Source organism: Eumetopias jubatus, unplaced genomic scaffold, assembly GCF_037043125.1.
Source record: "Eumetopias jubatus isolate StellerSeaLion01/CBP00866 unplaced genomic scaffold, mEumJub1_p1.0 scaffold_6, whole genome shotgun sequence".
NCBI classification, from domain to species: domain Eukaryota; kingdom Metazoa; phylum Chordata; class Mammalia; order Carnivora; family Otariidae; genus Eumetopias; species Eumetopias jubatus.
In genome coordinates this window covers 15,378,785-15,403,378 of record NW_028274812.1, presented here as the reverse complement: position 1 = coordinate 15,403,378, position 24,594 = coordinate 15,378,785, and the positions used below count along the sequence as shown (strand labels likewise).

At 42.3% G+C, this 24,594-nt stretch overlaps 1 protein-coding gene across 2 annotated transcripts in view; it reads left to right on the top strand.

The window, feature by feature from the left end:
- Positions 1–24,594, top strand: part of ESR1 (estrogen receptor 1) — a 379,111-nt gene that overhangs the window by 101,138 nt on the left and 253,379 nt on the right. For both annotated transcript variants that reach the window (XM_028103407.2, XM_088023837.1), the window contains exon 2: positions 7,756–8,277. In XM_028103407.2, coding sequence (XP_027959208.1) covers positions 7,826–8,277 — 452 coding nt within the window. In that variant the 5' untranslated portion in view covers positions 7,756–7,825. The remainder of the gene's footprint in view (positions 1–7,755; positions 8,278–24,594) is intronic.

Sequence of the window (24,594 nt, the reverse complement as noted above, 5' to 3'; positions counted from 1 at the left end):
TAGGTGTTTGATAAATATATATATTGAATGAATGAACATGCAAGTAAAATTGTCTAACAGGTATCTAGAAATGTGGCCCTCCTAGCCAGCAAAGAGATCTTGGGTGGAGATATCTATTTTTTAGGTCTGCAATGTACAGATGACACTTAAAACCCTGGGAGTGGTTGAGATCATCCAGGGGAAGAAGTACAGAGGGACAGGAGGGCCTAGGGGCTGAATCTGGAGGAATATCAATACTTGAATACAGAGGCAGAGATGCTCTTGGAAGTGGCAGAGTAGGAAGGATCACTGAATAGGACTAAACACTAAACCCCTGGAGGTAAGTTCTTTGAGGGCAGAGATATTCATTTGGCTTATATTTGGGTGGTTGCTATGGACAGAATTGTGTCTCTCCAAAATTCATATGTTGAAGCCCTAACCTCCAAGGTGACTGTGTCTGGAAATAGGATTTTGGGAGGTGATTAAGTTTAAATGAGTTCATAAGGGTAGAGTCCTAATCTAATAGGACTGTGGTCTTATAAGAAGAAGAGAACATTCTATCTGCTCTGTGAGGACACAGGGAGAAGGCGGCCATCTGAAAGCCAGGAAGTGAGCCCTCACTAGAGTCTGATCATGCTGGCACCCTCATCTCAGACTTTTAGTTTCCAGAACTGTAAGAAAGTAAATGTCTGTTTTTAAGCCACCTAGTCTATGATATTTTGTTATGGCAGCCTGAGCTAACTAAGATAGTGCCCAACGCTTAGAAATGGTCCTGGTAAATAGTAAGTAATCAACATTTTTTAAATTGCCATAGCATTGTATTATTGATATATCTTTTTGAGTCAATTGAATAAATGAGTCATTCCCTGGCATGGTCATAAGTATGTCACTTCTTTGAGACAGTGTGTTTGTAGTTGAGGGGGTTGGGGACAGGGAGAAACACTGGCTAGCGTGGAGGTCTGGGGTGCTTAGTGGGAGTGGGACAGAACCAATTATCCAGATGAGTATGGTAACAAAATAGGAAGAAAGACCTGAAGAGGCTCAACATGCACAAATCTCCTTTTTTTTTTTTTTTTTTTACCATTTGGCTAAGGCTGGTTCTGAAACTGGGCAAGGTTCTTGGTTGATTACTAGGTGTGTGTGCATGTGTGTGTGTGGGTGCATGTGTGTGTGCAAAGGCCCTGCTCAACATTAGATAGGACTATTTGAACCAATGTGAATTTAGGCCCAGTCTGGATGTTGCTCTTTACAGAGAATACCCTAAGCTGGCAATGAGATTTCTCAAGTACATAGCAGATAAAGCTAGGCAGAGGGACACAGTGTAATAATAACAGGAATAATTGGAATTCTTTTATCATGTATGGCACTTACAATGAAAGCACTTTCTAATGTGTCTTCTGCCACATGCAGTATAAGTAAAATATATGAAAAAATTCTGAAATATTTAAAAAAATTTTTCAAGAAAATGTAAGATGAAAGTTACTAAATTCTGTTAAGCTGATGAATTAAATCTGAATCACTCACTGATTCTCAGTACGGCGTTGCCATTCTGCCTGATAACCCAAAAATCAAACTACCTCTATCAACTCCTGGGTGGGAAGCCAGGAAATGGCATCTGAATCCCAGGGTTTGTGAGACTAAGGATCTTGGGGTTTGATTCTTGGCTTTTAAGTTATTTTATTAAAAAAAATTTTTTTTGGAGTGGCAGTGGGAAGAAAAGGCTGTTTAAGAACATGTTAATGAATACTGATTGCACTTGGCTTTTACTTGTATCTTTGCAGGCTTATGTAACATTTGATCATGTAAAGCCTGTTATACTTTAAAAAGGTCCATGGATACAGTGTTAGTAAAATTCTGTGGCCTTGAAGGAGCTGACCCCAGGGAAAGGATTCTCACTGAGAGAAGGTTAGCTCTGAGCTTCGATGCCTTGGCAAAACCCTATGCCCAGCACTTGACTGGTTGTGTCATTGGTTGGAAATACATGCTCCAATTTGTCCACATTCTGGGCCAAGAGGCAAAATAAATCTATGGTGATAGAAATTAAGACAGTGGCTGTCTATACGGGTTGGGGGCTGACTAGCGCGGGGCATGAAGGGAACTTTCTGGAGTGACGGAAATACTCTATCACCTCACTGAGATGGTTGTTACAAGGGCATATCTAAACTCACCAACTGTACACGTTAAGATATGTGCATTTCACTGCATATAAATTTCTCCTCATAAAACAAAAATCAAAGATCAGTTGAAAAAAGTCTAGGAGCTAATCAAAAACCCTTAACAACAAATAGGCTGAATTATTTTTAAAATGAGCGAAACATAAAAGGAAATTCTTCATTTTTCTTTTACTTTGGAGGAAAATGGATGGTGTCAAATAAATGCACAAAGACAGGCTCCCAAATGGAGTATTTTTATTTTTTTTTTTTAGAAGAGAACAGGCGCGTGTGCGCGCACAAGTAGAGGGGGAGAAACAGCAGGAGAGGGAGAGAGAGAATCCTAAGCAGGCTCCACACCCAGCAGGGAACCCAATGTGGGGCTCGATCTCACCACACTGAGATCATGACCTGAGCTGAAATCAAGAGTTGGGACGCTTAACTGACTGAGCCACCTAGGCGCACCCCCAAACAGAGAATTTTTAATCAAAATAATGATCAGTTTAGACACAGCTAGACCTTCATGTTTTGGAGTGAAGAAACCATCTCTAGTACCATAAGCTGTTTTGGAAATAATTCCACATTTATTTCCTTTCATGTTTCTGTTGGAGGAATAATGCTTTTGTAAATGTAAAAAGCTTTTAATGGAGCTAGAGAAGAAACTATGTTTGGTCATAGTATTATCTGGTTACGAACTAAAAATTCAGAGCTCTCTTGTGAGTCATGCTGCCAAGAATTGCAGGCTTAATCTTCAAGATTGTATGAATTTGAATTTTGACTTTATGGCCTCAATCAGTATGAGGATACAAAGATAATCTTTTAGCAAAAACACTTTTGAAAATGGTAGAATGTTACATGGAAAGTTAGCTCTTAGAGATAGTTATCAGATAGATGTGATCCTATTTTATTCTTCTAAGTATCTGGATTAATAAATTAGCCAATATTTGATGACCTGATATGACCAGGCACAGTGCTAGGCACTCAGTGAGTTCCCAAATAACTCTATGCTGCCCTTGTTCTCAAGGAGCTTCTGAGCAGGACAAGGGGATTAAAAAGTATATTAATAACTCATTCAAGGAAGAATGTAATAAATGCATGAGAACACCATTGGCGTTCAGTGGAGAGGAAATTCCTTTTAAAAAGGGAATAAAGGAAGACATTATGGATGTGGTGGCATTTGGGCTGGACCTTGAAAAAGAGTGTGCTTGCCCCTGACAAGCCAGCAAAGCAGGGGTTGTAGGCAGAGAATGTCATCAGGAAGGCTGTGAGTGCTCGGAGTTCCCGGGTTTTGTTTGGCTGCAACAAGGGGCTACAGATGGGAGGAGATACAGGAGGAAGACCTGAACCCCTGGGGGAGCTATGATCTGGGGAAAAGGTAGAGGCGGGTCATCAGAAGATGGATCCTGGAGCAATAAGAACCCAGGAGCTAAAAGGCAGCAGGATTTAAGAAGTAGGGGAAGGAAGAGGCAGACAGGTCCCTAGGAGGCTCTTACAACAAGTCAGGTAATGCAGGCTGAAGAAGCCTGATGGAAGCAGTGGAGGGACAGGGAGAAGGAGCACATCTAGAATGCTCAGCAGTGTGGAAGGGGAGGGAGGGGCAGACAGCTGGCTCAGAAGACTGAGAGACTGTCATCCAGCGACTGCGACCAGAGGGACAGTGATGCTGTTCATAGCCCAGAGTTGAGAGACTCGTCATGTTTGTGGGAGAGAGAAGGATGACTCATATTTTGAGCCAGCCAGAAATGCCCAGGAGACACTGGAAAAGTGGGTCCGGGGGTCCACTCAGCGCTGGAATTAGAGAGAGAGACATCGACCTTTTTTCACCTGCCAGCGCCTGCAGTCGTGGCAGTGGGCGGAGCACGTGCCCTGTGACCACGTGGAGAGGGGCAAGGGGAGAGCTGGGAGCCCGCTGCACGGCCGGAGGGGGGGGGTTGTTTGCCAGAAGCAGTAAAGGAAAACTGGCAAGGTGCAGTACCTCTCCCAGCCCTGTCCCCAAGCCTGGGAGATGAATCTGACCAGAAAGAGGGAAGAGAATGCTGGAGAGAAAGCATTCAAGAAAACTGCCTTTAGTGGACTAATCGTGACTGCTGGTCGCAGAATAATCAACGTCGATGAAGCTTATTTGCGGAGTCTCCTTTGTTTCCCCTTCTTTCTTCCTTCTTTTTCCCCCTCTCCTGCCTTCCCTTTTTCCGTCTTGCACATCCACATTTTTGGACTGGCCTAGTGCATGGGTGGCCACTGTTGACCTAAGGAGGAGTTAGGATTCACCACTGTCACCTACAAAGGGTAACTGTCTTTTCAATATTTGTCTTTACAGCCGATTGTGGAGGGAGCACTTCTCTGCTCCGATACTGCAATGTTTGGGGTCTTTGAAAGCATGAAATGTATATTTACAATATGACGACATTAACATTCTTGTAACTCTTTCTATACAACTTTTTACTTCTTTCTCTGTACTGCTCTGGAGAGCCACTCATTATATCTTGGTAACTGCATAGGGTCCCATGGCCAGAGACTGGCCACTCCTGGCATTGTGATTGGAGCCATTTAATACCCAAGGCCATGACTACTATCTGGTAACAAAGGTTCCACTAGGTGTCACGTGTCCTGGGGACCTTGGGTGAGGGCAAAAACAGAGCACCTTATTATTGTGTGTTAGTACCATGGTCGGGAGAAAAGTTGAGGACCAGGTGGATCCATCCAGGGCACCACTGTGAAATGAGAGACCCCCCACTCTCCGTGACCAACGCCAGTGCAACTAGAAAGTCTAATATCCATTTAAAACGGAGGTACCCACCTTTGTCTTATCTTCATACCCCAGGCTTTTAATAATATATTTTTTTTTTCTGTATGTTTACAGAAAGCAGTCAACTGAGCTATTCGTGGAAAGGTTTGTGGGTTTGGTTAACGAGGTGGAGGAGTATTACATTTCAGCTGGAAACACATCCCTAGAATGCCAAAACATTTATTCCAAAGTCTGGTTTCCTGGTGCAATCGGAGGCACGGCCATAGTGTGTCTGTTCAGAGACTTGGGGAGGGGGGGACCCACTGGGGCCAGCAAGGCATTTGATCCAAGTGTATTCCAGAAGGCTTTTATTGTTAAATTATATTCTTCAGGATAAACCACCCATGTCACATTTTGTAAACTTGATATCCATACACTTTTGACTGGCATTCTATTTTAGCCATAAGCCTATGATTTACAGCAAGCCTGTTTTCCCTCTTGCTTAGGGTGGCAGCAGAAATCATGGGGCGCTTTCCAGGCTCCAAGGATAAGGAGCAAATGGGGCTGGGGTTTTGTATCTCCCCAATAATGATCACTCTAGCTATGCCACTCTGCTCTCCCTGAACAGACAGCAAGCTTCTCCTCACTCCCCACTGCCATTCATCCAGCTCCACGCAGCAGCCCAGCTGCTGTGTTTGCCGGGAGGGGCTGCCAAGTGCCCTGCCTACTGGCTGCTTCCCGAATCCCTGCCATTCCACACACAAACACATCCACACACGCTCTGCCTCGCTCACACACGGAGCTACACGCACATGCGAGCACATTCCTTCCTTCCTTCTCCCTGCCTCAGCCCTCGACTTCTACAAGCCCATGGAACATTTCTGGAAAGACGCTCTTGATCCAGCAGGGTAGGACTGTTTTGATTTCTCTCTTTGTAGCTTTAGCATTTTGAGAAAGCAACTTACCTTTCTGGCCAGTGTCTGTATCCTAGCAGGGAGATGAGGATTTGCTGTTTTCAATGGGTTTATGCATGCATCTCCTTTTTCTTCCCGGACTTGTAGGATTCTTTGTGTAATTTATGTGTAATTTGGCGGGTGCAGGTTTTTAAGAGCCCTATGAAGGGCTTTTACATGTGTTTAAAAAAGACATTTGAAAATTGAAAGTGTGATTTATGGAAACGAAATCATCTGTAAAAAAATTGCTTTGGAAAGTGATGGTTGCTGGCCCTAAAGAGAAATATCTGTGATTCACCTAATGTGTTTTAACCCTTTCTTTGCTTACAGTTTATGGTTATTGATGCTAAGCTCAATTTTGTCTCCATATTAAACCAACTACATCTGCATAGTATCCAAAAATGGTCTGTTTGTTCTTGAAAGAACTAGGTAAAATGTATACTTCTTAGTATCAAAAATTTTTAAGAAATTACTGTTAGTAACAGCAACCGTGGCATTTATATGTGCCATGAACATTTTGTTAGGTACTCTGTTGGGTGTTTGGGATAGCAATTAAAGCAAAGCATTAATGGTCATATCAGATAGTTGTATCAGAGCCTTTTAGGCTGGGGCAAAGGAAGTTTGTTAAAAAGTATAAACTCTCTGGGACTGTGGGTGCACAGTAGATTTACCATATCTCGTGTGTGTGCATACATACATACATATATTGTTTGTGTGTGTATGCTTAGATTTTAATTCAGTTCAAAACTTTTTTCTATTCCTTTTTCATCTCAATATTTGATTTTGCGTATCAGAGCGAAGTAAATGGAGAAGGTCGAATCGCAGGAATAAAGAACAGAAATGGAGCATTGCATTTCAAAATTTGTTGGTTAAACCAACAGCGTAACATAGTGGCCAAAGATTTGGTTAATGAACTGAGGTTACATTTTGTATGAAAAGGTCACATTTCATATTTAACTTTCTGAAGTTTTGGTTGCATAACCTGTGGAAGACGCGAACACCCATGTGTGCCTAACCAAAGGTTTTTGTGAATCATCATTCACATGAGAAATCATAATGGGAGCAAGTACAGTACTGTGGTCCAACACAAACATACAAGTCAGGCTGGGAGCATCTCAGAAGGTCGTGGCTCTCGAAGGGACCACTCTGGGGGAATTTTGCCACTGAGGAAACTGAGGTCTGGCACCATCCTGCTGCTGGCAAAGTGCAGCTCTTCCTATAGGTACACCTTGAATCTTCGCCCGCCTTCTCCCCAGATGTCTCCTCTCAGTCCCTGCAGCTGCTAAATATAGCTGTCTGTGGCTGGCTGCACATGCAACTGAGCACCCCATTCTATCTGCCGTATCTCAGTAACAGAGTGGTCCTCCCCAGGGTCATTCTATGTACACACTACATATTTCCAGCCAACTAGGAGAGTGAATCAAACAGAAGGAGAGACAAACAGAGATAGATAGGAGTCTGGCATGGGGCACATAAGGCAGCACGGTGGAGAAAGCCGGCCCCTGGATGAGTCTTGCGAGTTTGTTTTAAACCTCGCCTTCCCTGGGCCACCTTTAGGAGAACCCTCTGCGCCCCCGCCCTCCGGCAGTGAAATTTAGCCTCCATCCAGCAGCGACAAGTAAAGTAAAGTTCAGGGAAGCTGCTTTTTGGGATCGCTCCAAAACGAGTTGCGCCTGGAGTGATGTTTAAACCAATGTCAGTGCAAGGCAACAGCCCCTGGCCGGCTTCCAGTACCTTTGTAATGCATATGAGCGCGGGAGATCGGTACTTAAAGTTGGAGACTCCGAGCCCGGGAGTTGGCTGAGCGCACTAGCGCCGGGCTGCACTTGATCGCGTCTGGCCGCCCGGCTCCAAGGGACGGGCCGGCTCCCGGGGCACGGCCAGAACTCGTTTCGTGGCGGGACATGCGCTGCGCCACCTCTCACCGCGGGCTGTGCTCTTCTTCCAGGTGGCCGGTCGGCTGCTGAGCCCTCTGCCGCGCGGGGAGACTGTGCGCGCCTTGCCCGCGGCCACTGACCATGACCATGACTCTCCACACCAAAGCGTCCGGAATGGCCCTGCTACATCAAATCCAAGGGACCGAGCTGGAGACCCTGAACCGCCCGCAGCTCAAGATCCCCCTGGAGCGGCCCCTGGGCGAGGTATACGTGGACAGCAGCAAGCCCGCCGTGTACAACTATCCCGAGGGTGGCGCGTACGACTTCAACGCCGCTCCCGCCGCCTCCGCGCCCGTCTACGGCCAGTCGGGCCTCGCCTACGGCCCCGGGTCCGAGGCGGCGGCGTTCGGCGCCAACGGCTTGGGGGGCTTCCCGCCGCTCAACAGCGTGTCTCCGAGCCCGCTGGTACTGCTGCACCCGCCGCCTCAGCTCTCGCCCTTCCTGCACCCCCACGGCCAGCAGGTGCCCTATTACCTGGAGAACGAACCGAGCGGCTATGCGGTGCGCGAGGCCGGCCCTCCCGCGTTCTACAGGTACCCGCGCCGCCCGCCGCGCCACGTCGGGGTGGCAGCTGCGCGCCCTGCAGGCTGGAGGGAGCGAGGGGGCCCGCGCGGCCGGGAGCTCGCGGGAGGCCGTAGGCCGCGGGGCTGGGCAGCCGGCAGCCCGGCCGCAGGAGCCGCGGGACTCGCGGCCCGGCCGGGGCGTGGGGTGAGATGGTGGCGGGGAAGGATTTGTGGATCTTGCTTTCGAGAGCCAAGTTCTCTCGCCTGGCAGCTTAAAGAAAATTCTATTCTCCACCCCCCTACCATCTGCGTAAGCGGCAGATCCGAAAACCCATGGGCTTCCTAACTCATTTTGGAAAATCGTACAAAGCGGCGGTTATTTGTGTGTGTGTTTTGGGGGGAATACCCCAAAGCAAATAAACACAAAGCTCTTGGAGTCCCTAGTGAATGTCCCGTCTTGGTATTTAAGCCTGGAGGTGAGTAGGGTTAGGGAAGCTCAGAGTTTTTTATTATTATTATTATTAATTGAAATTGTTTTAATGTGCTCGCAAGATTTCCTTTCATCTACAATTTCTGATTGGAGATATGCACGCTATTATTATGATGACGATGGTTTTGTTTGTTTTAGCAAGCAGTGCTTGCACCTACTTCCCCCCCTTTCTCTCCATCCCAAGTTCGAAACTTTGGGATTGAATTGTGCTCCGCAAAAGAGCAATAGAGGAATTGAATGTCTTAATGAGTTTCTGATTTCTGAGTTATCTGGCTGGGTCCGTGTTGGAGCAGATTGCTGGCATATGACTCCTGACAGCCGAAAATTTATAGGTGTCTTGTGAGTTTAAAACATGCCGGATGGAAGAGTGTTTTGAAATAACCCTCGTGCCCGCTAAATTACCTTTCTGGCCTACCGGCAGAGCGTGCTCCGGAAATGGTGTGCGGGGTCAGCTCGGTTGTGCACCTTTTAGTCGCTGTAGAAGTGTTAGGAGTCCAGGACATACAGAAACGCATTTGTGACTTAAGTGGCCAGTGTTTTGGGTCCTTACATCCCCAAACCCCAAGGATTATACTTTCCTCCCCTCCCTTCTCCTACTACCCCTTTGACAGTTTCTGCGTTCTCTTCCTCATGGACCTGGGGAGGGCTTAGGTGGGTGATACTGATGAACACCTGTGCCCTGGGCACCTAACGGCCACCTGTACTCTGGGGTGGGTTTGGGAGTTCTCAGGGCGCTCACGTGGCTGGGTGCTGAGTTAGGCACAGCCAGACTACACACTAGTGTCTGGACTTGCCTCCCGCCCTCACCTGGACCCTTCTGCATTGCAAGCTGTGGACCATTTTCTATTCAGTGTTCTAGTTCCAGAGATTCAGCAGATTTCTCTAGTTCCAGAGAAACAGGAAGAAGGTGCAGCTTGGCCCCAGAGGATACTGAAGGGCACACTCTTGGAGTATCTGAACGTATCCCATATCCTTCAACCTCCTCAAAGGATTTTAGAGCATTCCACAGCCAAACAGGTTCAGACTGAGTTACTACTTAAAAGACAAAGAATGAACACAACTTTAGAAAGTTGGCATATTTCAAATTAATTTTACTTGTTTTAATTCAGGGTTAAAGTGGAAAGAAAAAGAATTTATTCTGCTCACTTTTTTTTGAAGTGTTAGAACAAAATATAACGATTAAGTCTTACTCACACAACCTTTTAAACTCCTTGATGTGAAGGAAGGCACTTGATATGATGTGAATTCCATAACCTTGTGGTGGACTCCAGAAACTATTTTCTCTTTCATTTAATTTTCAGTTCTTTTATTGCAAATTAATCCTACTGAATTTCAATGGGTACTAATGAGACTGCTCCTTAGCGGATTATTTACTGCCTTGCTAATAATTACAAAGTGAGCATGGTCAAATAAAGAGGGAACCACATTTAATTCAAAATTGTTCATCATCCCAGTGGCAAATAATATTACTATAATATGCTCCATCTTAAACTTTTTGCATTAGATGGTATTCAAATACATTTAGAATAATGAAAAAAATGACATGGAACTTTAATAATAAAGTTAAGAACTCATACACATGCGTTTCCATGTGGAAACTTAGTTTTAGAATGATTTTTTCTTTGTAGTTTATTTCCTATAACATCCTTACTCCTTGCTTTGAATCGTGCCTCTGGGTAGCCAGGGAGGAAGAGATGGCTCTATATAAGTGTTGTTTCAAATGGGCAGATGTTATTTATTTTGCCCTCTCAGTTTTCCTGTCTGAATAACTCTGAGTAAAAAGAAAAAAAAATTGATTAGGCTCTTCTAGAAACCTTCCGTTATCTTCAGTAGTTACTAAAGTTTTGGGGGTTGCAAGCAGTGTTTTCAAACTGCTTGTCATGATCCAGAGGATCATGAAATCGCTTAGTGAGTCTGGAACATTTTTTTTTTAAGGAATAAAATAGAAAAGAATATAATAGAAAGTATCACAGTGCATAATATTTAGTAAGGGTGGGTTTTGTTTCCTGAAAATTTGTTTTAATTATATACGCTTATATGCACCGACTCTGATGTAAAATGTATTTCTTACTGTAGATGTTTGAAAATTAGTGGCCTAACATGTTATGCTTGGTACGAAACACAAAATTTAGGAAAGTGGCTAGTTGTTTTAGCTACACAAACCAAAAAGGTATTTTGATTGTTGTTATATTATTTTCCCCCTGTAAATTGGCCGGTGTCTTCAGGTCAGTTAGATTAAGGTTTATTATTTCTGATTCTTAACTTTTCCATTTGTAACATGGTGCTGTCATGTGGATTGTCTACCTGAATGTCCCACTGGGATGTTCAGAGAATTTACCTGAAGTTCACATCATTAACATAACATAGTAAAATAAAAAAAAAAGATACCATGGTTACTTTTTTCTAAAGGCCACAATATGCAGCCATATCTATGTATAAAAAAATGTAATAGATAAAACTGCTCTGGACATACAATAATGTGAGAAAGATTGTCACATGTCCCAGCAAATTGTTGAGAGGGAATACATTTGTAAATGGGCCAGTTGTGACTTTCCAAGATGTGTCTGACCTAAAATTTCATGATGAAGGCACCTGGGAGTTACCTTATCCTCAGTTCCTTTTTAGTGTTCCAACGGCTTAGGAGGTTTGAATAAAACTAAAGAATGAAACATATTATATCCACCATGTTTTTAAAAATTCAAATTAAGTATTTAGTGCTCCGTGTTCATTTCAGTTTTACTACTCAATATTCTTAAAGGCTAAATTTTACCCACTTCTCCCCGCCAAACTGCACAAACACACAGATCTTTAGCATCAAAATCAATGTCTTAGTAATTTTTCTGCTGGCTATATGCACATTTTGAATGAGTAGTGCGATCATTGGTGATCATTTAAAAACGATTTCTCAACTTTAAATAAGGCTCATTTCTAGGGAGAGATTTGAAGAGCTAGTTTGCAAGTTTCCAGTAATTCTTTCCTTGTATTTAGGTGATATTTTAGCACCCTTTATTTCTGTTCTTACTTTCATTCATTTAAGTTGTTACTGTTCACCTGACATTTTGTGTTGGTCTAAGAATAGCTGAAGGAGCCACATATTGCCTTGGGAATGAGTGTATTTTAGGTTGAAAAATGGATTCACATCTTGAATCCCCATTTCATTTTCACCTACTCCATGTGGCTTGTTTGGTAGAAAGCCCCTGCAGGATAATTACCACTTATTATAATCCTCTTTCTCGCACTCAGTTAATATGGATCCTTGGATTGCTTTTGTAAATATATTTAGGATATGACATTCCTAATTTGGGAAAATTCAGGTTTAGCATTTGGGTTTCTTATTGTTTTAAGAACATAAAAGACAGAAGCAAGAAATCAACAATGACAGGAACAACAGATATCAGGAAAAACTGTAAAAGGTGACACACTTTCTGTTAATGATAAGGTATTAATAATTTTGTCAAGTGGGATAATGTATAGGAAAGCAGTACATAAGCTACACAAGCATTCAGCATTTCATTATTTCTTTCACATATTAATATTCATTCCAGTGCTTCTGTAAGCTAAAAGATAGTAGGAAAGAACAGATTTAAGTGGTCAGGAGTTTCATTACAAATATAAATTAGTGGTCATGTGAAATCATTTTCTGTGGAAGTGAAATTTAAATAAAATCTTTATCACCATCTGCAACATTTATTTGCAGCCTAGGTTATCATAAATAGCATTTATTTATAGATACATTAAAAAAATCAAAACCCTGCTTATGTGAAAATAGTTTTACATGAGGAACTATACAAATTATAATTACATTTTTTCTAAAATACACACTCAGCACAAAACGAATACATCTGACTCCTTCCTTTGACATCAGTATTCTTTTTAATGTAACTTCAGAAGAACCCGGTGAGAGGAACAGCATGCTAAAAGTGTGTTCCCTGCTTTTCCAGGATACATTGAATGGATAGGACAAATTAGTCATTTAGCTTAATCCCAAGACTCTGTCTGCTTTTTGAAGAAGGAAAACACAGAATGGCCACCACTGTTTAGAACCAAGATGCACACTCCAGAGAAAGATGCTTTATAAATCCCTGAAATACAGCCACTCGAACACAAACCAACCAAAGTGAAACTGTGAGGGATTTCACTGAAAGGAGGCAGCCCCTCAAAGCCATCTAACTGTTTTGTTTTATACTTTAAACTCTGCCAATGCACTGACAGATAATGCCCCTTTTCAAAAAAGGTACATTTAAGCTGTTCCCTGCTCCACTTGTAAAACATTACGCCCCTGCTGCCCTCTGAAATCTGAGGACTTCTGTGGGCTGGAGGCGAAGAGTCATATTCTTGATCTCAGGAGGGAAGAAATCCTAACTCCTGAGCTCTGCACCTTGGAGAATGTTATTAGGAATTATGAGGGAAGCTTTGCATTAATTGACAACACTTTCAGTCACGTGTGTATGTTCAGACCCTATTAATAGAGGAAAGATAGAAAAGACAACTACTTCGTCCAAACTGACGAAATTTTATGTAGTTTGGTGAAGTAATAATTTCAAGAAGCTAGCCCAAATAAGAAACGGTATGACTGACACTCATAAGTGATACAGTGGTGTGAAGGAGGAATCGTGATGTGGTGGTGGTGGTGAGGATGGTGCTGGTGCTGGTGCTGGTGGTGAGGTTGGTGCTGGTGGTGGTGGTGAGGATGGTGCTGGTGCTGGTAGTGAGGATGGTGCTGGTGCTGGTGGTGAGGATGGTGCTGGTGGTGGTGCTGGTGGTGAGGATGGTGCTGGTGGTGGTGGTGATGGTGGTGGTGGTGGTGGTGGTGGTAGTGGTGATGGTGGTGGTGGTGGTGAGGATGGTGCTGGTGGTGGTGCTGGTGGTGAGGATGGTGCTGGTGGTGCTGGTGGTGGTGGTGGTGATGGTGGTGGTGAGGATGGTGCTGGTGGTGCTGGTGGTGAGGATGGTGCTGGTGGTGCTGGTGGTGAGGATGGTGCTGGTGGTGGTGCTGGTGGTGAGGATGGTGCTGGTGGTGGTGGTGATGGTGGTGGTGGTGGTGAGGATGAGGTTGGTGCTGGTGCTGGTGGTGGTGATGCTGGTGGTGGTGGTGGTGAGGATGGTGCTGGTGTTGGCAAGAACATAACATAATAAAATAAAATTAAAAAAAAAGAAAGTACTGGTGTCAGTTGGGGTGGCTAGTAGTTCTGGATGCCTGTTATAGAGCCTGAAGATGTTTATCCTACGCAGAAATCAAATCCTTTTAATGTACTTCACGTATTTTTGTGTAGTTGCAATTTAAGAAATAGTCAAAACGTCAATAATGATATTATCAGTAATCTTAATACCATAAATCTAATAAGTACTACACAGAAAATTTAGAAAAGAAAACTCCAAACAAGCCTGGAGTTTTGTTTTGTTTTGTTTTTTGTTTCTTCTTTTTGGAGGGACAAAATTGGGTCCCCCAGTCTACTCCCGTCACAGCTACTTTAATGAAATGTGTTATTGTGGATGAGATAGTATGCTACTTTGTCTTGTAATTTTCTACTTTCTTTGAATTATGCTTTGGGAAAATTATAGAAGTTCACTTAAAGCTAAGAAAGCTAATTAAGAAATGTTCGGGACTAGATATTTCCAAATAAGTCCTGGATAAACTCAGATGGGGTTCTTGTTTTTTGAGAGTTTCCCAAATGTTGTCAGTTCCTAGGGCGGGGAGCGAACGGCCTCCACAGTATAGTGTTCAGATGCTCACGTCCATCGAGCTGGAAAGCTCCAGAGCTGTCTGGTCCCAGAGCCTCCTCCGGCTCCATGCTCCCATTCCCAGGCTGCACCCTTGGGCTGGGGCTCCTGCCCCACAGTGGCGCGGGTGTGCCGGGTATTACTTCCTGGGCAGTGCTCTTGGCAACTGGACTCACTTTTCTCATAGAAAGACTTGAGATTTTTTTCTAAGACCCTGACAGTAAAAGACAATTTTCTTTTAATTTCCTGCAACTAAATGATGTTAGAAATAGTAGTTTTTACATTGGCATACTTCCTCCTTCCACTGCTGATTTTTTTTTTTTTTTTTTGTAGTAGTCCGTTCTCGTATTTTGTTTTTTCTTTGCTTTATTTTCTAATGTTCTTTAAACTCCTTTTGGCTTCTTTTCTCCTATCAAGCTTGCTTGCTTGCTTGCTTTTTTCTTTTTTCCTGTTTTAGTTGCTCCATCTGCGTATTCCCAGATTTTTTCCTTACACCTTTTCTGGTTTATTTCTTTACTGACCTTTTTCATCTGTTATTTTCATGAAATTTGGAACAGGGCTCAATAGAGTTCTGCCTAGCATGGGAAAGCCAGCGGTGTAAGAATAACCCAGAATAGCATTAACTCCATTAAAAGTTTTAAAAACACTTTTTCCTTGTCTCTAACCTTAAAACAAACAAAAAACAAAAAACAAAAAAACCGGGAAGAAATTTTCACTTTAGTGTAATTGCTTTGACAGCTCATTCATGTCTTCATTCATTTGGCTCCCTTGTCCCAAATTGTGTAGCTCATCAGTGGCATAGATGAAATAAAATGCAATTTTGTATTCCTAGCAGTTCAGGTGTCAGGGTTACCACACAGTTGCCAGGAATCGCCTTGTATGAATGGGTGGAGCCCTGAGGCCACAGTCTTCTGCTTGGAGATTTGGGATGGGGATAAGTGAAGTCAGCCTTGGCCCCTCTCTCCTGGTTTCAGGGCTTCTAGATCCATGTGAATTTACACAAGGCATTTAAAGCTGACTGGAGCTTCCCATTCTGGCAACAAAAACAACAAAAAAAAACCCTGTTCTTTTCGAACAAGCATAGGTGCATCCATGATTCATTTTACTTGTATCAGGAAAGTATTTTAAATACTTTAAATACTGGTGCTTTGTTTGTTTTTGGTTTTTGCTCTTGTAACATCTTCACAACACAACATAATTGATTTTAAGGGTCCTTTATGTTAACTTTTACATCTTTCATTTTTGGAAGACCTTACGAATGGTTGTATTTATTTCTGCAGGAACATTTCAAGCAATTCACAGAGAAAGAATGTACTTTCTAATTTGAGTACAAGATACAATTTCGTTACATTGAGAAGTTACTTTCTGTAGTTATCCGAAAAACTTGTGGGACCTTTGGAACTCTCTTTGATTTCTAATAGGAGGAATCCCTGAGCACTGGTCCAAACAGAGACCATGTCTTGTTCACTGCATTTCCCTCAGCTCTTAGCAAAGGGCATGGCAGGAAGCACCAGTCACACTGACTTGTTCAGGCTGCTTACTGGGAGAATGGCCATTCAGCAGTGGATCTTTTTTTTTTTTTTTTAAGATTTTCTTTTTTTATTTGACAGAGAGAGCAAGAGAGCACAAGTAGGGGTAACAGTAGAGGGAGAAGGAGAAGCAGTCTCCCCGCTGAGCAAGGAGCTCAATGCGGGGCTTGATCCCAGGACCTCGGGATCATGACCTGAGCTGAAGGTAGACGCCTAACCCACTGAGCCACCCAGGCGCCCCAGCAGTGGATCTTTAGATGGGACTAGAGGAATGTGGGGAATTTGTGAACCCCCTCCCCCAGGAATAAAAGTGGAAAGGAGTCCATTGGGTATCCCAAGGACAGTTGATTCCTATTATTCGCAGATTCCATATTTACGAATTTGCCTCCTTGCTAAAATTTATTGGTAACCCCCCAATCAGGACTCATGGCACTTCCTTGGTCACTCACGGACATGGGCAGAGTGGTGAAAAATTTGAGTCATCTGACATGCATGCTCCCGGCTGAGGTCAAGCAAAGTGATACTCTGCCTTCTTGTGTCAGCTCTTCTACTATAAACAAGTGTCCTGTTCAGTCTGTGTAGTGCCACGTTTTTTTTTTTGCTTTTTGTTGGTGACTTTGCTGTTGAAAATGACTCCCAAGCATAATGCAGAAGTGCTGGCTAATGTTCCTGAGTGCCAGAAGCCTGTGACGTGTCTGATCAAGGCTGTAGAAGACATGTGTGTTAGATAAACTTTGGGCATGAGTTATAATGCTGTTGGCTGTGAATTCAATGTTAATGAATCAATAATATATGTTAAATAAGGTATCTGTAAACAGAAATACACATGAAATGAGGCTACGTATTATTTGGTTGGTGGAGATGGTATGATCAGAGGCTTGTAAAAAATACAGGGCTGTATTTCCCCTTGGAGCGGTGGTTTAGTGTTCACTAATTTACTGTTTATGGAAATTTGAAAGTCATAACTACCACAAATAATGAGAATTGCTTTTATGTAATAGAGTGACTTAAGCACAAGTTTGGGAGGCAGGCAGCTTATGTTTCTGACTTGACTCCTGCCTAGTTGTAATCTCTGGCTCACTGTGCCTCAGTTTACTCATCTGTAAAATGCCAATCAAAGTAGAACCTACATCTTTCAGTTGTTGTGAGGATTAAATGAGTTCATAGACGTCAAGCTTTTAAAACATGCCTGGCACATAGCAAGCCATTAGTTCTATAACTCCTTTAGGAGGGAATTGGCAACTCTGCACTGAAGAAGGTGAATATAAGGGCTCTTTAAGAGTCTGGGATGTTTGTGACTTCCCTATATTTGTTTATTTTGCCTTCAAGGGACCAACTTTAATACCCTATTGTGATTAGAAGTTAAATTTTCCAACCTAAAGGAAGCAGGAAGCTAATTTTTCTTGGAATGCTTAATCTATGCCAGGTGCTATGCTAGAAAAACAAAACAAAGCAATTGTGATAAACTCCAAATAAGTAAAAATAAGTAAGTCAATAAAAAGAGTGAGGGATATTAAGTACTGTGGACTGGAGCAGTCCCAGAGAGGAAAATAGTTGAAGTTGAGGTAAGCAGTTTATGGAGAGGCCACGATGGACATAGGGCAAGGAAGGTGTTTCTCTGTGATTTGGAAAACAGGAACAAGGAGAAGGAAGAGGGACAGACGCTAACATTCTAGGGCATATGCAAAAGTGGATTTTCAACCCTGGCTGCACATTCGAATCAAGGATGACTTCAGAATCACCTGGGGGATTTTGCTGTGTTCGCCCTTCGGAGGACTGTTTGAACCCTCGTCGGCCTGACTTCCACATCTTCAGTTCATTGGGTCCACGTGGGTCTCAGAAGCAGAGGGTAAATGGCGTGCTGAGAAGAAGGATGACAGTAACATTAATTTCTTTTCATCATCTTTTCAAAAGAAGATTTGAAGTAGGCAGGTGCATTGGATGTTGACTAGATGCAAAGTAGACAAATTGAAGAAGAATATTAGGACACACACACACCTACCCCAGTTAGCCTTCATGATGTAGATTTTTGTTGAGGGTTTAGATAATCAGTGGTGATTGAGCTTTTGCCCCTCCCTCCTCCCTCACCCCAGGGTTCTTTTTCCTTTAACTCTGATAGTTGCCACACACCAGACTCTAGCATTGTTTATACAACTTTAAACCCCTAAATATCAGTACAGTTAATTGGTTGCATTAAAGAGCCAAGATGTCCATCGACAGATGAATGGATAAAGAAGAGGTGGTATATATACACAATGGAATATCATGCAGCCATCAAAAGGAAAGAGATCTTGCCATTTGCAACGACGTGGGTGGAACTGCAGAGTGTCATGCTGAGCGAAAGAAGTCAATCAGAGAAAGACATGTATCATATGACCTCACTGATATGAGGAATTCTTAATCTCAGGAAACAAACTGAGGGTTGCTGGAGTGGTGGGGGGTGGGAGGGATGGGGTGGCTGGGTGATGGACATTGGGGAAGATATGTGCTATGGTGAGCGCTGTGAATTGTGTAAGACTGTTGAATCACAGATCTGTACTTCTGAAACAAATAACGCAACATATTTTAAGAAAAAAGAAAAAGAAGAAGATAGCAGGAGGGGAAGAATAAAGGGGAGTAAGTCGGAGGGGGAGATGAACCATGAGAGACGATGGACTCTGAAAAACAAACTGAGGATTCTAGAGGGGAGGAGGGTGGGGGGATGGGTTAGCCTGGTGATGGGTATTAAAGAGGGCACATTCTGCATAGAGCACTGGGTGTTATGCACAAACAATGAATCATGGAACACTACATCAGAAACTAATGATGTATGGTGATTAACATAACAATACAAATTTTAGAGAATTAAAAAAAAGAACTCAAAAAAAAAATTTCCACTTGCGTGTTTGGAAAGTGTCCTGGAGTCTTTGATGTGCAAGACGTAGTTAAAGCTCCCCTCCTGTACTCTTTTTCTGTCATGAGGTATTTACAGAATTTTTTTTTTTTAAAGATTTGATTTATTTATTTGACGGAGAGAGACACAGTGAGAGAGTGAACACAAGCAGGGGGAGTGGGAGAGGGAGAAGCAGGCTTCCCGCTGAGCAGGGAGCCCGATGTGGGGCTCGATCCCAGGACCCTGGGATCATGACCTGAGCCGAAGGCAGAGGCTTAATGACTGAGCCACCCAGGCGCCCTATTTACAGAATTTTTTTCAGCAAAGAGACTGTGTGCTATTTTGAATGCTCTCCACCCCCCCAGGCCTCCCTTCCCCCCACATTTTGCATTTTAGAAGACTCCTTTATCAGTAAAGGAAATGGGCATGTATGCCCAGGGCTCCATTTGGTGAGGCTTTTTACACATTGTTCAGTTCTCATGGCTGCTCATTTCTTCACGAGACTGCCCAGAGTCATCAGCTGGAAACATGTTCTTGAAATCTCAGAACACGGATAAATGCAACTCCTTGGCTCAGAAGTGAACATGGGTCTCCTCAAGTGCCCACAGGGCTTGCGGTATAAGTTCTAGGCCCCACACATTGAGGGACTATCACTCCAATGGTGATGGGCTTTCTGGTTCTTTTTCTTTGTTTCTAATGCTCAACAGTTGTGACTGATGAAACCAAAGTTGCTTTTCTTTTCTTTCCTTTTTTAAAAAAAGATTGTATTTTTAAGTAATCTCTACACCCAACATGGGGCTAGAACTCATAACCTGGAGATTAAGAGTCACACACTCTACCCACTGAGCCAGCCAGGTGCGCCACCACCCCTCCCAAAGTTGCTTTTCTATAACAAGTCCAACCCTGTTCTAAGAAGTCTGCTTTTGACGTTGAGAAATGGCTAGCAAAGTTATCAGGTAACCTGGAGAAGTGTTCACAGGTTCTAGTGTTTTTATATTGAACAGCTATAGTTCGTGGAAATGCAGTATCGGTCATTTATAACATCTTAAGACACACAGACAAGAATTTTCTTCTCAAATGTCTCTCACAGCATTCTCTCTGGTTCTGTACATATGGCCAGCTTTCTGTTATTGCTGCAATAGTTTCCGACTGGCTTTTCAGTTTTCAAGCTTTCAAACTCTGATTTTTCAATTTGCTTCCCAAAGTGTATACTTGATTTGATCTTTCCTCTGCTTAAAACCCTTCAGAGGTTTCTCACTAGTCACAGAACACATGCATATTCCATTGTGTGGCATTCAAAGCCCTTGTAATTTGATTCAGACTAATCTCCTCCTCTCATCCATGAAGCTCCTGTTCAAAGCCGTATTTAAATGGCACTTTCCCACTTCTTCACACTCATTTCCATCTCTAATGTGAACCTTTCTTTCTTCTTGTCCCATCTCTGTTAGGCCAGAAGTCAAGGTTCAGCTCAAATGTCAACCTCGACCAGCTGGGTTTTCCACCTAGCATACTCTCAAATGTTCATAGCGAACACATGGCACCTTTTCTGGGTACTTCCATTATGGAAATCACCATACAATGCCTTTCATGATGGTTGCAGGTAAACTTGTCTATGAATTTTATTAATTTTATAGTTTAGAGTAATTTAATGGAATTATTTATTAATGGATATATTCATTCACTCAACAAGTTTTATTAAATGTTGATCATGTACTGACTTCTATGGTAGCTGTAGCGATCAGACGTCTTATCTGTGGTCAAGTTGCTGATAAACTAATGAGGATGATAAATGTAGAGACAATTAAAAAACAATGGAATAAGAATTGTCACAGAGAAGAGACTACTAGGAAAACTTGATGGAGGGCCCCCATCTATGAATGCAGAGGTCCAAAGGGTTTAATGGACAGAGGATTTAGGCAGGCAAAGAAGGGCAGGGGAGGCTGTGAAGCGAAGCCGGGTCTTGTTCCCTGATACTCCCTACATTTCTAGGACAGTTCTTTCCACAGAATAACTGCTCGATAATTTATAGAGCCAAACTGTTGAATTAAGCAAATGAGGGTGGTTGTTAAGAATCAGAGAAATGACTTTAATATTGCCAATTGCTAGCATTTTTTGAGCATAGAGCACCAGACCTTGCTGAAAGCCTTAGGTGGAAGATCTTGTTGCATCCTTATACCAACCATAAGAGACTGGTACTGATATTTCTCTAATCTCTCGGATAAAGAAACTAAGAGTGAGAGAGGGCAGGTGGCTTGCCCACGATCACACAGCCGGTAATAATTCAGTAATGGAGGATTAGGGATTCCGTATTACAAGTTGGACTCTGGAGCTCAAGTTTTACCCACTATAGCATGCAGAAAAATTGACCGGATGTCTACTATCAGTGATCGATTTACTTGGCAGTTGGTTTGTTAATTCCTTGTAATACTTTTATAGTTAGTTGTGACAATGCTTTAATCTTAGATTATGTCGCCAGACTGCTTCTTTTAGTTTTATGGGAAATAGCTATTTTTGTGATGCTTGCTAAAAGCACTTTCCAACATTTTTTTCTCATTAAGTAGGGAGATGGTTTTCCCTTCTAACATCAGAAGGCGCCATTGAACAAAATCCTACAAAGAATTCCTGATAGCAACCTAATGCTTTTTTCTCTGTATGTGAAACCTACCCAATGGTTTTAAATCTGGACAGAATTATGGTGCTCATTTAGTCCAACCCTCTCTTTACACAGAAAAAAAAATCATGAAATCAGTATTTGAAACCCAGGCAGGGCCATAAGCACGATGTATTCCTACCACTTTATTTTCCAAGCAAAGTGATTAAAATCTAGAGAGGTGAAGTGGCTTCCCCAATATATGTCAGCTAGCGTGAGCACAGCAGGACAAGAACACATGTCGCCTCCAGCCGTGACTTCATCCTTAACACATGGAGGTATGACCAACCCCTGTTCACTGAGGACATAGAGGCCATGCTGTCCTCACTGTCATGGTGCTAGCATAGAAAGTGGAAGCCCAAGCCGAGTGGGATGAAGGAATGCCTGATGCTGCGATTGCGGAACAGTAATGATGGTGGAAGTGAACATCAGGCCATCCATCTGTTTAACTGGCGTATGGTCCGAGTGAGAATTTGTAACCTTGGTTGGCCACTTCGGTTTTAAGACTCTAGTGGAAACGTATTTCCTGTACTTACATTTTGATCATTCTCTTTCAGTTCTAATAACTATATCTTATTTATTTTGTGACTGAAGATTTCTTTTCTTGTTTTTCTTCTTCCTGTGTCCAGGGCTTTAAGGTTAGGAATTAGTAGATTTCTGTGGAGACTTACACCGATTCCTTTCAGATTTCTAAGTTGGTTGGGTGCTATTTTTGTTTCACGATTACCAATGTGAAAATGGAACTTGATTTATTTCATAATAGATATTTCATCTTAGTATTGGTGAAATTAAAAAAAAAATTCAATCTTTGCTTGACCCAGCAGCCAGGTTACAATAGATTTTTTTTTTAAACATGGTCCCAACATTGAAAAACATGTGTCTTCTTTGAAGCTAATTAGTGAACCCAACGTTGGTTATATACTGTTTACTATTAAATTTTTCCCCTTGTAGTTTAATATTGTTCCAGGAAATGAAATGTAAGTTTAATAAGAATGGCAATTGGTGGAACCATATGTCCTAAGTATAATTCTTGTTACTGATAAATGTGTTACAGAAGGGCACGCGTGGCTGATGGGTTATAACTGTACTGATCCAAGATCATGTGACACCATTTATTCTGTAGAAATTTATCTTGATCAGGATAGGATTTATAATTACACAAACCTATAATTTTTTTTTTCACTTTTAACTCTTTCAGTGTCATGGAACTCTTAATGAATTTTAACAGCTCTTTAGCTGTTCGAATTGCCAGTGAAAATATATATAAAGGAAGTACTAATCTTGTAATTCACAACACTGTAAAGAGAATCATGTAGAAATTAAATCTGCTTTTATTAACACTTTATGGTGTTTATATGTATGCAAGGAAAATAATTCGAGAAGCTACCTTCTTTTCTGTTTTGTGAGGAATCGTAGACCAAAATGTATTTACTTCTGGTTGTGAAAGTGCTATCAATATGCTCTCAGCAAAATGATTTTCACTACAAAGTTGAAAACAAAATTAGGGCAGTGATATTGTGAGAGGCGGTTGCCCTGCATTCTGGGCGCTGGGGCTCCTTGCGGACAAGGGATGTTGTACCCAGGGAGGATGATTAGCTCAGTGGTGGCTTTTTCTAAGTCAGAATTGCTCCTTGGAAGATGATCATTTTAATCTTCTCAGAGTCTAGGCCCAAACTTTCTAATTGGATCTACAGGAAAGAGAGGCAGCAGGGGGACAGAAAGTGAGAAAGATCAATTAAAGCCACATGCCTCACGGTGCTTTGCTAGATAGTACTTGACTGTGAATGACCTAAGCTGTGTGAGTCAGAAGGTACATTAGTCTTTTAACCTCCTAGGTAATTTTAGTAAATGGGTGAACATTAATTTCATGTGATATCCCGTTGGCCCAAGACATAATGCACCTACAAATTGCCTAATTTTGTCCAAAACAGACTTGTGTCTCTTGACGAGAAAAGCACGGTGAATCCCGTTATGATTAATGGTCCCCACTGTCCTGAACTCAACTCTGTAATTGCTGCCGGATTTGTGTATCTCTGTTGTCATCTCTTAAAAGCATCATATATGGCATTGCCAACTGAATTATAGGATGCCCAGGTAACTTTCAGTTTCAGATAAATAACAAAAAATTTTGAGTGTAACTATGTCCTGTGCAATATTGCCCTAAAAAATTCTTTGTTATTTATCTGAAATTCAATTTAACTGGGGTGTCTTGCATTTTTATTGGTTAAATCTGGCAGGACTAGCCATGTTGCCTCACTGTTTACTGTGTTTCATTTTTGAAGCCTGAAGTTTATTTATTTAATTTTTTTATGGCTGCCCCTTCTAGCAAGTACACAGATGTCTGCCTGTCTTTTCCTATCAGGAAACGAGGCAGGCCAGGATAGAACTCACACACTTACTTTTGTCCCTGTCATTCATTGTAATTAAGGACGTAGGTTTAGAGTAAACACAGAATGATATGTCTGTTCATTCTGTTACCTGGAAAGACAGACAAAAGACAAGGGCAGATATTACAATGTAATATTACAAAATTACAATTCTGCATGAGGAGAAAATTGAGAAGTAGGATCGGGTTAAAAGAGCTACTAGTTAGGTAACTTTTGTTGAGTGAGAAACATGGTGAGTGCTATAGAGACGACACTTGGTTGTCTTGCTGGTGGGGGGCATTCTCTTGTATTTTTGTAGCGTTATCAGATTTCAGAAAATAGTAGTTTAGAAAAATAATTCTCTGACGTGCTTTCTAGAGTGTGAAAGATTTAGAAGAAAAAGCAGGACTCCTCTCTAGATAACATGTTAAGCAGATCTACATTTCTCCTCCTCCACCTCTTTGGTTTGGGGGTGGCCGAGTTGATAGCAGAGAACTTGAGCTTGGCCATGGTGGCTTGGAAGACTAGCGAGCTACGTGGGGGCTTGTGGGGATGGTATGTGGCATGGGGGATCTCCAATGCATGGATTCAAGGGGGATTGCAAAAAAAAAAAAAAAATCAAGGCTATGGGGTGAAAAAGGAGATTTGCTGGAGTCAGTGGGAAAAGGAAATGCTCCAATAATCTTCTGACTATACGTCTGATAACCGTATGTGTGTAA